Source organism: Elgaria multicarinata, chromosome 1 (genome assembly GCF_023053635.1).
Source record: "Elgaria multicarinata webbii isolate HBS135686 ecotype San Diego chromosome 1, rElgMul1.1.pri, whole genome shotgun sequence".
NCBI lineage: Eukaryota > Metazoa > Chordata > Lepidosauria > Squamata > Anguidae > Elgaria > Elgaria multicarinata.
This window is the reverse complement of record NC_086171.1, coordinates 39,887,956-39,901,390: the sequence shown is the minus strand read 5'-3', so window position 1 is coordinate 39,901,390 and position 13,435 is coordinate 39,887,956. Positions and strand designations below refer to the sequence as shown.

Genomic DNA, 13,435 nt, shown 5'->3' with positions numbered 1-13,435 from the left:
GCCTCTGCAGTTACAGTTGGTAGCAGGAGGGAGGGGGCTCTCAGCTGGAGCTGGACCCAGGCACGGTGGAGAGGTGCCCGGCTGCTGCTTCCTCCCTCACTGGTGGCCTCTGCAGAGACAGTTGGTAGCAGGAGGGAGGGGGCTCTCAGCTGGAGCTGGACCCAGGCATGGTGGAGAGGTGCCTGGCTGCTGCTTCCTCCCTCTCTGGTGGCCTCTGCAGAGACAGTTGGTAGCAGGAGGGAGGGGGCTCTCAGCTGGAGCTGGACCCAGGCACGGTGGAGAGGTGCCTGGCTGCTGCTTCCTCCCTCACTGGTGGCCTCTGCAGAGACAGTTGGTAGCAGGAGGGAGGGGGCTCTCAGCTGGAGCTGGACCCAGGCACGGTGGAGAGGTGCCTGGCTGCTGCTTCCTCCCTCACTGGTGGCCTCTGCAGTTACAGTTGGTAGCAGGAGGGAGGGGGCTCTCAGCTGGAGCTGGACCCAGGCACGGTGGAGAGGTGCCTGGCGGCTGCTTCCTCCCTCTCTGGTGGCCTCTCCAGAGACAGTTGGTAGCAGGAGGGACGGGGACTCTCAGCTGGAGCTGGACCCAGGCACGGTGGAGAGGTGCCTGGCTGCTGCTTCCTCCCTCACTGGTGGCCTCTGCAGAGACAGTTGGTAGCAGGAGGGACGGGGACTCTCAGCTGGAGCTGGACCCAGGCACGGTGGAGAGGTGCCTGGCTGCTGCTTCCTCCCTCACTGGTGGCCTCTGCAGAGACAGTTGACAGCAGGAGGGAGGGGGCTCTCAGCTGGAGCTGGACCCAGGCACGGTGGAGAGGTGCCTGGCTGCTGCTTCCTCCCTCACTGGTGGCCTCTGCAGTTACAGTTGGTAGCAGGAGGGAGGGGGCTCTCAGCTGGAGCTGGACCCAGGCACGGTGGAGAGGTGCCTGGCTGCTGCTTCCTCCCTCACTGGTGGCCTCTGCAGTTACAGTTGGTAGCAGGAGGGAGGGGGCTCTCAGTTGGAGCTGGACCCAGGCACGGTGGAGAGGTGCCTGGCTGCTGCTTCCTCCCTCACTGGTGGCCTCTGCAGAGACAGTTGGTAGCAGGAGGGAGGGGGCTCTCAGCTGGAGCTGGACCCAGGCATGGTGGAGAGGTGCCTGGCTGCTGCTTCCTCCCTCTCTGGTGGCCTCTGCAGAGACAGTTGGTAGCAGGAGGGAGGGGGCTCTCAGCTGGAGCTGGACCCAGGCACGGTGGAGAGGTGCCTGGCTGCTGCTTCCTCCCTCACTGGTGGCCTCTGCAGTTACAGTTGGTAGCAGGAGGGAGGGGGCTCTCAGCTGGAGCTGGACCCAGGCACGGTGGAGAGGTGCCTGGCTGCTGCTTCCTCCCTCTCTGGTGGCCTCTGCAGAGACAGTTGGTAGCAGGAGGGAGGGGGCTCTCAGCTGGAGCTGGACCCAGGCACGGTGGAGAGGTGCCTGGCTGCTGCTTCCTCCCTCACTGGTGGCCTCTGCAGAGACAGTTGGTAGCAGGAGGGAGGGGGCTCTCAGCTGGAGCTGGACCCAGGCATGGTGGAGAGGTGCCTGGCTGCTGCTTCCTCCCTCTCTGGTGGCCTCTGCAGAGACAGTTGGTAGCAGGAGGGAGGGGGCTCTCAGCTGGAGCTGGACCCAGGCATGGTGGAGAGGTGCCTGGCTGCTGCTTCCTCCCTCTCTGGTGGCCTCTGCAGAGACAGTTGGTAGCAGGAGGGAGGGGGCTCTCAGCTGGAGCTGGACCCAGGCACGGTGGAGAGGTGCCTGGCTGCTGCTTCCTCCCTCACTGGTGGCCTCTGCAGAGACAGTTGGTAGCAGGAGGGAGGGGGCTCTCAGCTGGAGCTGGACCCAGGCACGGTGGAGAGGTGCCTGGCTGCTGCTTCCTCCCTCACTGGTGGCCTCTGCAGTTACAGTTGGTAGCAGGAGGGAGGGGGCTCTCAGCTGGAGCTGGACCCAGGCACGGTGGAGAGGTGCCTGGCTGCTGCTTCCTCCCTCTCTGGTGGCCTCTGCAGAGACAGTTGGTAGCAGGAGGGAGGGGGCTCTCAGCTGGAGCTGGACCCAGGCACGGTGGAGAGGTGCCTGGCTGCTGCTTCCTCCCTCACTGGTGGCCTCTGCAGAGACAGTTGGTAGCAGGAGGGAGGGGGCTCTCAGCTGGAGCTGGACCCAGGCATGGTGGAGAGGTGCCTGGCTGCTGCTTCCTCCCTCTCTGGTGGCCTCTGCAGAGACAGTTGGTAGCAGGAGGGAGGGGGCTCTCAGCTGGAGCTGGACCCAGGCACGGTGGAGAGGTGCCTGGCTGCTGCTTCCTCCCTCACTGGTGGCCTCTGCAGAGACAGTTGGTAGCAGGAGGGAGGGGGCTCTCAGCTGGAGCTGGACCCAGGCACGGTGGAGAGGTGCCTGGCTGCTGCTTCCTCCCTCTCTGGTGGCCTCTGCAGAGACAGTTGGTAGCAGGAGGGAGGGGGCTCTCAGCTGGAGCTGGACCCAGGCACGGTGGAGAGGTGCCTGGCTGCTGCTTCCTCCCTCTCTGGTGGCCTCTGCAGAGACAGTTGGTAGCAGGAGGGAGGGGGCTCTCAGCTGGAGCTGGACCCAGGCACGGTGGAGAGGTGCCTGGCTGCTGCTTCCTCCCTCTCTGGTGGCCTCTGCAGAGACAGTTGGTAGCAGGAGGGAGGGGGCTCTCAGCTGGAGCTGGACCCAGGCACGGTGGAGAGGTGCCTGGCTGCTGCTTCCTCCCTCACTGGTGGCCTCTGCAGAGACAGTTGGTAGCAGGAGGGAGGGGGCTCTCAGCTGGAGCTGGACCCAGGCATGGTGGAGAGGTGCCTGGCTGCTGCTTCCTCCCTCTCTGGTGGCCTCTGCAGAGACAGTTGGTAGCAGGAGGGAGGGGGCTCTCAGCTGGAGCTGGACCCAGGCACGGTGGAGAGGTGCCTGGCTGCTGCTTCCTCCCTCACTGGTGGCCTCTGCAGAGACAGTTGGTAGCAGGAGGGAGGGGGCTCTCAGCTGGAGCTGGACCCAGGCATGGTGGAGAGGTGCCTGGCTGCTGCTTCCTCCCTCTCTGGTGGCCTCTGCAGAGACAGTTGGTAGCAGGAGGGAGGGGGCTCTCAGCTGGAGCTGGACCCAGGCACGGTGGAGAGGTGCCTGGCTGCTGCTTCCTCCCTCACTGGTGGCCTCTGCAGAGACAGTTGGTAGCAGGAGGGAGGGGGCTCTCAGCTGGAGCTGGACCCAGGCATGGTGGAGAGGTGCCTGGCTGCTGCTTCCTCCCTCTCTGGTGGCCTCTGCAGAGACAGTTGGTAGCAGGAGGGAGGGGGCTCTCAGCTGGAGCTGGACCCAGGCACGGTGGAGAGGTGCCTGGCTGCTGCTTCCTCCCTCTCTGGTGGCCTCTGCAGAGACAGTTGGTAGCAGGAGGGAGGGGGCTCTCAGCTGGAGCTGGACCCAGGCACGGTGGAGAGGTGCCTGGCTGCTGCTTCCTCCCTCACTGGTGGCCTCTGCAGAGACAGTTGGTAGCAGGAGGGAGGGGGCTCTCAGCTGGAGCTGGACCCAGGCATGGTGGAGAGGTGCCTGGCTGCTGCTTCCTCCCTCTCTGGTGGCCTCTGCAGAGACAGTTGGTAGCAGGAGGGAGGGGGCTCTCAGCTGGAGCTGGACCCAGGCACGGTGGAGAGGTGCCTGGCTGCTGCTTCCTCCCTCTCTGGTGGCCTCTGCAGAGACAGTTGGTAGCAGGAGGGAGGGGGCTCTCAGCTGGAGCTGGACCCAGGCACGGTGGAGAGGTGCCTGGCTGCTGCTTCCTCCCTCACTGGTGGCCTCTGCAGAGACAGTTGGTAGCAGGAGGGAGGGGGCTCTCAGCTGGAGCTGGACCCAGGCACGGTGGAGAGGTGCCTGGCTGCTGCTTCCTCCCTCTCTGGTGGCCTCTGCAGAGACAGTTGGTAGCAGGAGGGAGGGGGCTCTCAGCTGGAGCTGGACCCAGGCACGGTGGAGAGGTGCCTGGCTGCTGCTTCCTCCCTCACTGGTGGCCTCTGCAGAGACAGTTGGTAGCAGGAGGGAGGGGGCTCTCAGCTGGAGCTGGACCCAGGCACGGTGGAGAGGTGCCTGGCTGCTGCTTCCTCCCTCTCTGGTGGCCTCTGCAGAGACAGTTGGTAGCAGGAGGGAGGGGGCTCTCAGCTGGAGCTGGACCCAGGCACGGTGGAGAGGTGCCTGGCTGCTGCTTCCTCCCTCACTGGTGGCCTCTGCAGAGACAGTTGGTAGCAGGAGGGAGGGGGCTCTCAGCTGGAGCTGGACCCAGGCACGGTGGAGAGGTGCCTGGCTGCTGCTTCCTCCCTCTCTGGTGGCCTCTGCAGAGACAGTTGGTAGCAGGAGGGAGGGGGCTCTCAGCTGGAGCTGGACCCAGGCACGGTGGAGAGGTGCCTGGCTGCTGCTTCCTCCCTCACTGGTGGCCTCTGCAGAGACAGTTGGTAGCAGGAGGGAGGGGGCTCTCAGCTGGAGCTGGACCCAGGCACGGTGGAGAGGTGCCTGGCTGCTGCTTCCTCCCTCTCTGGTGGCCTCTGCAGAGACAGTTGGTAGCAGGAGGGAGGGGGCTCTCAGCTGGAGCTGGACCCAGGCACGGTGGAGAGGTGCCTGGCTGCTGCTTCCTCCCTCACTGGTGGCCTCTGCAGAGACAGTTGGTAGCAGGAGGGAGGGGGCTCTCAGCTGGAGCTGGACCCAGGCACGGTGGAGAGGTGCCTGGCTGCTGCTTCCTCCCTCTCTGGTGGCCTCTGCAGAGACAGTTGGTAGCAGGAGGGAGGGGGCTCTCAGCTGGAGCTGGACCCAGGCACGGTGGAGAGGTGCCTGGCTGCTGCTTCCTCCCTCTCTGGTGGCCTCTGCAGAGACAGTTGGTAGCAGGAGGGAGGGGGCTCTCAGCTGGAGCTGGACCCAGGCACGGTGGAGAGGTGCCTGGCTGCTGCTTCCTCCCTCTCTGGTGGCCTCTGCAGAGACAGTTGGTAGCAGGAGGGAGGGGGCTCTCAGCTGGAGCTGGACCCAGGCACGGTGGAGAGGTGCCTGGCTGCTGCTTCCTCCCTCACTGGTGGCCTCTGCAGAGACAGTTGGTAGCAGGAGGGAGGGGGCTCTCAGCTGGAGCTGGACCCAGGCATGGTGGAGAGGTGCCTGGCTGCTGCTTCCTCCCTCTCTGGTGGCCTCTGCAGAGACAGTTGGTAGCAGGAGGGAGGGGGCTCTCAGCTGGAGCTGGACCCAGGCACGGTGGAGAGGTGCCTGGCTGCTGCTTCCTCCCTCACTGGTGGCCTCTGCAGAGACAGTTGGTAGCAGGAGGGAGGGGGCTCTCAGCTGGAGCTGGACCCAGGCATGGTGGAGAGGTGCCTGGCTGCTGCTTCCTCCCTCTCTGGTGGCCTCTGCAGAGACAGTTGGTAGCAGGAGGGAGGGGGCTCTCAGCTGGAGCTGGACCCAGGCACGGTGGAGAGGTGCCTGGCTGCTGCTTCCTCCCTCACTGGTGGCCTCTGCAGAGACAGTTGGTAGCAGGAGGGAGGGGGCTCTCAGCTGGAGCTGGACCCAGGCATGGTGGAGAGGTGCCTGGCTGCTGCTTCCTCCCTCTCTGGTGGCCTCTGCAGAGACAGTTGGTAGCAGGAGGGAGGGGGCTCTCAGCTGGAGCTGGACCCAGGCACGGTGGAGAGGTGCCTGGCTGCTGCTTCCTCCCTCTCTGGTGGCCTCTGCAGAGACAGTTGGTAGCAGGAGGGAGGGGGCTCTCAGCTGGAGCTGGACCCAGGCACGGTGGAGAGGTGCCTGGCTGCTGCTTCCTCCCTCACTGGTGGCCTCTGCAGAGACAGTTGGTAGCAGGAGGGAGGGGGCTCTCAGCTGGAGCTGGACCCAGGCATGGTGGAGAGGTGCCTGGCTGCTGCTTCCTCCCTCTCTGGTGGCCTCTGCAGAGACAGTTGGTAGCAGGAGGGAGGGGGCTCTCAGCTGGAGCTGGACCCAGGCACGGTGGAGAGGTGCCTGGCTGCTGCTTCCTCCCTCTCTGGTGGCCTCTGCAGAGACAGTTGGTAGCAGGAGGGAGGGGGCTCTCAGCTGGAGCTGGACCCAGGCACGGTGGAGAGGTGCCTGGCTGCTGCTTCCTCCCTCACTGGTGGCCTCTGCAGAGACAGTTGGTAGCAGGAGGGAGGGGGCTCTCAGCTGGAGCTGGACCCAGGCACGGTGGAGAGGTGCCTGGCTGCTGCTTCCTCCCTCTCTGGTGGCCTCTGCAGAGACAGTTGGTAGCAGGAGGGAGGGGGCTCTCAGCTGGAGCTGGACCCAGGCACGGTGGAGAGGTGCCTGGCTGCTGCTTCCTCCCTCACTGGTGGCCTCTGCAGAGACAGTTGGTAGCAGGAGGGAGGGGGCTCTCAGCTGGAGCTGGACCCAGGCACGGTGGAGAGGTGCCTGGCTGCTGCTTCCTCCCTCTCTGGTGGCCTCTGCAGAGACAGTTGGTAGCAGGAGGGAGGGGGCTCTCAGCTGGAGCTGGACCCAGGCACGGTGGAGAGGTGCCTGGCTGCTGCTTCCTCCCTCACTGGTGGCCTCTGCAGAGACAGTTGGTAGCAGGAGGGAGGGGGCTCTCAGCTGGAGCTGGACCCAGGCACGGTGGAGAGGTGCCTGGCTGCTGCTTCCTCCCTCTCTGGTGGCCTCTGCAGAGACAGTTGGTAGCAGGAGGGAGGGGGCTCTCAGCTGGAGCTGGACCCAGGCACGGTGGAGAGGTGCCTGGCTGCTGCTTCCTCCCTCACTGGTGGCCTCTGCAGAGACAGTTGGTAGCAGGAGGGAGGGGGCTCTCAGCTGGAGCTGGACCCAGGCACGGTGGAGAGGTGCCTGGCTGCTGCTTCCTCCCAGTTAGTCTGTTAGTCTTTAAAGTGCCACAGGACTCATTGTTTTTCCTGAACAGACTAATGTGGCTACTCGTGTGGAAATCTCTCTCTCACACACACACATTGCAGTTTGCTGAAATACAGTGTCTTTAGAAGAACGATAGAGGCGTGGAATAATGTTTATGCGCTTTCCAGCTCACCAAGTTCTCTGTGTGCATACCAGCAGAATACATCCCAGAAGCCACTTCATGGTGGATTGTGTGTGTGTGTGTGATGCGAACTATCAGTAGCTAAAGTAACCTGCCAGGGCAAAAGTAATCAAGTTGGCTCTTTGAGGAAGCTGATGACAGCAGGTTGTGCTTTTTTCTTCTTTTGTTGGATGGGCTTTTAACTGGCATTGTTCTATTGTGCTATAACTTTCTGGACGCTGGTAATATCTGTTGTCCACTTGAATAATCCTCATCCAGTAGTAAGACGGAACAGCTGAAAAGAAATGACCTGGCAACCAAAGCTGTTCTGCCCACCTCATAGCAGCTCTTGGGAGTGTGCCTGCCTACCAGCTCAATAAAACTGGTCCAGGAGGGAGATAATTGTTACTCCTTTAGCCAGTCCAGTACTCTGCTTTGAGAAGCTAGTTGAATTCTGAAGAATTAGGCAGGCATGTGAGAGAAGCTAAGGATACCCGTGCTGAATTAGACCAAAGACTTAATCTAATCTAGCATCCTGTTTGCAGTGGCCAGCCAGAAGCCTACAAGTAGGACATGAGTGCAACAGCACCCTCCAGCTAATATTCCCCATAATGCCTCTCATACTGGAGGTAATCATGACTAGTAGTCATCATGACTAATACCCTTATCCCCCACGAATTTGTCTAATCACCCTTTAAACCATCCCAAGTTGGTGGTCAGTACCACCTCACTCATAATTTAACAAGGTTAATATCTGAGATTCAACAGTAGCTAAGTTAGTGATTTCAGCGGAATCTGTTTGTTTTCCCTTAATCATCAGCAGGGGGCGAACATTTTGAGAATTGCAAGCATTGCTCCTGGCTGTAATCATGCTAAATAATTTTTCACTTTTTTCTCCAGACCATGCTACAATTCCGGTCTCAGAAGATTCAACGTCGTATTCAGAGGGCATGAGTCCTCAGCCAGAATTAGATGAAGAGATGCCTTCAGTTTCTTCTTTACCATCTCTTCCAATGGATATCTCTCTAAACTCAACGTCTAGAGCTGATGCTGGTGCTCAAGAAACTGTTCTGCCTTCAGATGGAGCTGAGAGCCCCGTATTACCCAAAGCATTACATCCCGACAGCGATGACAAAGAACCCCAGGAATCAACAGATGAAACGGCACTGAACTAGCTCTAAACGTGACACCCCCCTGCCCAACATTTTGGAGCCTGCCACGTGCTTGAAGGATAATCACACCAGAGGATCTGGCTCTGTGATGCCCAGAAACATTCATTCATTCATTCTGTTGCTGCATCACAGCAATAGTATATACGAAGTCAAGCTGCCTCCACCAGCAGCACCCTGCAATCACGATCAGTTGCTGGCTGCGAGGTTTGAACATCTGTTACTGCTGCTCAGTGATAACACTGACAATTTAACTTGTGAAGTATTTTTTTAATGAAATGCTAACATATAGGAAGGTTGCCTGTCTCTATGCCATAATCTAGCCTTCCCCAACCTGGTGCCTTCCAGATGTTTGGGACTACAACTCCCAACATTCTGGAACATTGGCTATACTGGCTTGGGCTGATAGGTGTTGGAATCTAAAACATCTGGAGGGTATCATGCTTGGGAAGGCTGCTATAAACAAATTGTTTATCCGCTGTGAACATTTAACTGATAAGCACATAAAATGTTGATTTCAATGGAACGTTTTAGCTACCTTTCCAACTTGCAGCTTTTAAGTGTGACCATTGGTCATTCTCCCACTTCCTAAAACATCCTAAAGCCTTGTTACACTGAAATTATTTCATTTTTCATCTCTTAACCATTTTAATTATTTCACAAGAATGTTTATAATTTGAACCAACATCTTTGACACCAAGGTAAAATTTGGCTCATAGTGAAAATAGCATGTAAATTATTTTTCTTCAAATTCTAAGGACATGATAGAGGAGAGAGCATGTGCAAATGCAATGTGTATGCACCAGGCATTATGGGGCCTATGAGATCATGTATACATCTGCCTTATTCCCATGCAGCTTCCCTTTCCCACTCAGTGTGGGTTACTTGAATTTGGCATTCTTGTGTCCAGGTGAGAGAGAGACTTGGATGGGGATAAGGGATGTGCATGCAGACTAACTGATTGCAGATTATGCTAAATAAAGGCAGAAGTAATCCTATGTAGCAACTTTGCTTACGGTAGACTGAATTCTGGATCTAAACAGTCAATTTACTCTCCTATTGAATAATTTGCTTGTCACTGCAGAAATCTTGCTTGCAGCCAAATGGGAAAACTGGCTTGGGTGAGTAGTTTAAAGGTGAAAATACTCTAGTAACTTAGTTTTATACTTGGTTGCATTTTAGATGGAGATTAGACGTTGCTCAAAATGTTCTCGCGAGCCTTTGTAAATGATTTAAGGCTGAGATCCTAAACATATGTATGGTGAAATAAGTTAATGGAATTTTAACTTCTATTGATTTCAGGTGTATGTTGACAAGCAAACAAGCTACCAGTGTAGTGGGACTGTGCCTCTGATGGAGCAGTTCCCTCCTGTGGGGGTTAAACCTTCCCCCTGAGCACTGCTAAAAGTCAACGTGTCTTTCAATATGAATAATGGCGATTCTGATTTACACTAGCTGTGCTCATCTTCCGAAATGGTTTTTAATGAATCTTTTATTTTCTGGTTCTATTTCTTGGACTGGAAATAAACCCTTTTTGAGAAGTTGACGAAGGCCCAGTGTTTATTTCTGTACAGGCTTTCCATAGCTATGTGGGTTCTCCTCAGGCCTATGTTTAGCACGAGACTGGTTCCACTAACTGACCCCTCATTGCAGAACCACAATTTCCTAGAAGAGTTTAGATGTGCCATAGATCCAACCTGAGCTCTTTGTTACTATAGGAGTCAGGGGGAAGGGACAAATTTAACTCCACAACATGTATCCCTACCCCGACTTTAATACTCATTGTTGGGATACCATAAGCTGTTGAAGGGACCAAGTTCCTTTCCTTCCAGCTTTCATTTAAACAAACAAAAATTAGTGAAATTAGACCTTAGAGCATCAGGGGTGTGCATAGTGTCCCTGTCATCTGAGTGTGCCTCCTCCCTACCCCCCGCCAGTTCAAAGCTTGCCATGGTGAATCGGTAAGGTCTGAACTTGCATTTGCTTGAACACACGGTAAGCTCTCCATGTGATTGCAGAGCCTGCCCTATTAGGGTTCCCGGCCACACAAAGCAGCCATTCTGCATAGTTGCATTATTGGTATCCGCAAGGCTCCTTTCATCGGCCTCCCTGGGACCAGCTGCCATTTAGTTCTTTCCTTCCGTGTTGCAAACTCTATACAGCGTTAAACCATGGATCTATCTAGCTCAGGGGTAGGCAATGTCAGGAGGTCCAAGGGGCATTTTCATACCCTCTCCTCCATGGGTGCCAGAAATGGAAAAAACAAAACAAGTTTTTAAAACATGGCTTCAGGAACTGGTAGACAGCATGAAAAGGGTTCTTAAAAAAACTGGATTCCCCCTAAATTTCATGGACTGGCAGGGTCCACGTATAGAAGCTGCACGCAGCTCATAGGGCATGTTGTGTACTCCTGATCTAGCTCACTATTACTTATTGATAGCAGTTCTCTAGCGCAGGGGTAGATAACTTGTAGCCCTGTAGACATTTTGTCCTACAACTCCCTCCATCCCTCTAGCATTGGTTATGCTGGCTTGGGCTAATGAGAGCAATAGGTTCAAACATCTGGAAGGCCAGAATTTATGCCTCCTGACCAGGGTCCTTCCCAGCTCTACCTTAAGAAGCCAGACATTGAAGCTAGGACCTGCTGTATGCAAACTATGTACTCTACCACTATGCTACAATTGAAGGAGGTAGCAGAGCTAAGCTTTGTAACTGCCTTGAAGTCTTCTTAAGTGGAAAGGCAGGGAAAAGATGCCCCAAGTAGGGATGTATGTACATGCACACATAAACACAAACGGCATATATGTAAGCCAGACATCGCAGGGGAGTCTATAAGATGGGATAGTGTGTGTTAGAGGTTCGTAGTACTGTTTTGCAAAAAGATTAGGTACTTAACATTTCCAATCAAGATCTAGGTCACATCGATGTATTCATGCATTTGTGCTACCCCCTATTAAGATGCTGCAGTAGCTGTGGGTATATACCACTTGAAGTACATATTTTCTTAACACATCTTTAAAGAAATAACCAAAACTGCTTAGACCAAAATTGTTAGCTAAAGTTTTTTTTATTTCTATACAATTGTGAAATACATATTTGTCCTTTTGGCATTGCAGGCCCCCTGTCAATCTTTCCTGAAACTACATTACTTGGATTGTAGAAAATAAAGTTCAGTATCTTGGCTGATTTTTTTAAAAATGGAAGGGAACAGGGCAGATTTAAAATTACTTTCAATAGAGACATGAAGGAGAGCACAAAATTCAGAATTAGGGTCTAATAAGGAATACAATAAGAACAACTTACAGTTCAGTTTAACCAATGAATTCAACAACTTCACTAAAGTGTACAACGTAGCACAGATGTGGCAAATTGGCCTTCTGCACACACAAATGGGATGATGTGAAAGATGCATGCGAGCTTCATTCTGAACTAGAACTCATGCTAGTGGGGACCTGTTTCATCTAGAGCACAGGTGGCTCAACGGTTTAATGCCAATCCAAATTTACTCTTGCAGCAGGGCAGCTGCTCTGACAATCTAGGTAGTGCGTATAACAAGCACTATGCTTTCCACACCAAAACAAAAACCAAGAGAAAAATATCCCCAAAGTGCTGTCATGTTTCTTATTTTGTGTCAGTGAAAAAACAAACCACTCTCTCTTGAAAAAGGAAAACTCCTTTGGGTTAGAGAGAGACAGAAAGACCCCCCCCCCCAAAAAAAAACCCAAAATGCATTGGGCTATTTTTGAAAATAAAGCTAGTTTTCTGCAGCATCTTTGAATATTTTCCTCTTTGTCATGTTTGGCACAACTTATTTCTGGATTACTTGCCCACACTGGCACTGCCAGCCGCTAGGTCAAGTTCTATCATCCCACCTGCACGCATGGTGCTTGACTACCCAAGTTGCGGAAGCCACTCCCATGCTGCAAAGGCAGTGTTGGAATCAGGGTGTTCAATCAATTCTCCCTCCAGTTCAGCATACCCAAGGTGGTCTGTTAGCCATAGCTTAGATCCAGCAGCTACTAAGGAAGATAAGAATGGTCATCTCTTTGGATGGTGAGATAGGGGGAAGAAATCAACGTTACTGCCTCTTAGAAAGGCACTTGTGCTTCTGTTTCAAATAAGAACCATTTTACACTATCTTGTCATCAGGATGTTTGTGTTCCGGTTAAACACTGGATTCAAACTCAGCTTTTCTTACTCAGACATGGAAGCATTCCCTCTCCTACAATAAGTTAGATTCTACAAGACTCTAATGAGAATATGAAAAAGCTGCAAAATGTTTTTAGAAACAGTGGGAAAGAAAATTGAGCTGTATACAGCTTACGACATCAACGAAAATATCCAAAAACGCATATAAAAACCATTGGAGGAAAACCTGCAAGTCCTTTTTGCTATCACAACTATGGTATTTACTGCAAAGTTTCTAGAGTTTGCCAAGATGTCACATGTAAAGCACGATTGGAATTGTGACCAGTGTGCCATCTTACGAAAAAAATTGGACTATAGAAGTTACATTTTTAAAAGTCTAGTTAAAGGTGTTGAAATATTCCATCATGATGCACTGCACCATTGTACTGACCCTGTAATCACACAATTTCTACTCCACGTACCAAAATGGTTTCTTACAAAGTCACGGCTGAAAGGGAGTTAACCCCCTTCAACTTATGTCACAGAGACTGTTCTACTCAACTGTACAACAGAGTTTTCTTTAAGTAGATTTGTCTTGAGAAGTGGCCAAAATTTACTACATGGAATGTATTAACCAAGTACAGCACATGCAGTTTTTACACTGTGAACGAGTTAGCAGCAGGGCTGAGGAAGTAGTTTACATATCAAGCTTGAGCAGATGAAGGTATGATAATCTTGGAAATAAAAACTGAAATAGAACCCCACATACATCTGTACTGGGTCTTCTGGTCTCTGTACACCTCATAACAGGAACCACTCAAGGGCTTTTCATGTCATTCTCACTTGAACCTTGATAAGGACAGACTTTAGTTTAGGTCATACAGATTTGTCTATATTACAGATTTATTAGTCACTTCAATTCAAGTAGACTCTGTCCGCACTGAGGCATTAGAAGTGTCAGATCTACCTTAGGGTTTCAGTGGGCTTCTAGAGCACTACAGCTGGAACCAGTACAGGAAGCTCAAGTAAGTTAATAGCCGGCTGGGTCCACCACTTGGCTCACGTAGACTTCTGGCGGTAGTGGAGAGTCAAGTCACCACCACTCTTCCATATGAAGTGCTTGACAGTTCGAAGGTCCATATTTGGATCCAAAAC

General features: G+C 53.8%; 2 protein-coding genes across 2 annotated transcripts in view; one reads left to right on the top strand and one right to left on the bottom strand.

Annotated features, from left to right (window-relative positions):
- Positions 1-11,341, top strand: part of GORASP1 (golgi reassembly stacking protein 1) — a 27,444-nt gene extending 16,103 nt beyond the window's left edge. Inside the window, exon 9 of the mRNA XM_063126100.1 lies at positions 7,884-11,341. Coding sequence (XP_062982170.1) covers positions 7,884-8,158 — 275 coding nt within the window. The 3' untranslated portion in view covers positions 8,159-11,341. The remainder of the gene's footprint in view (positions 1-7,883) is intronic.
- Positions 11,201-13,435, bottom strand: part of WDR48 (WD repeat domain 48) — a 29,321-nt gene continuing 27,086 nt past the window's right edge. The window contains exon 19 of the mRNA XM_063126085.1: positions 11,201-13,435. Coding sequence (XP_062982155.1) covers positions 13,340-13,435 — 96 coding nt within the window. The 3' untranslated portion in view covers positions 11,201-13,339.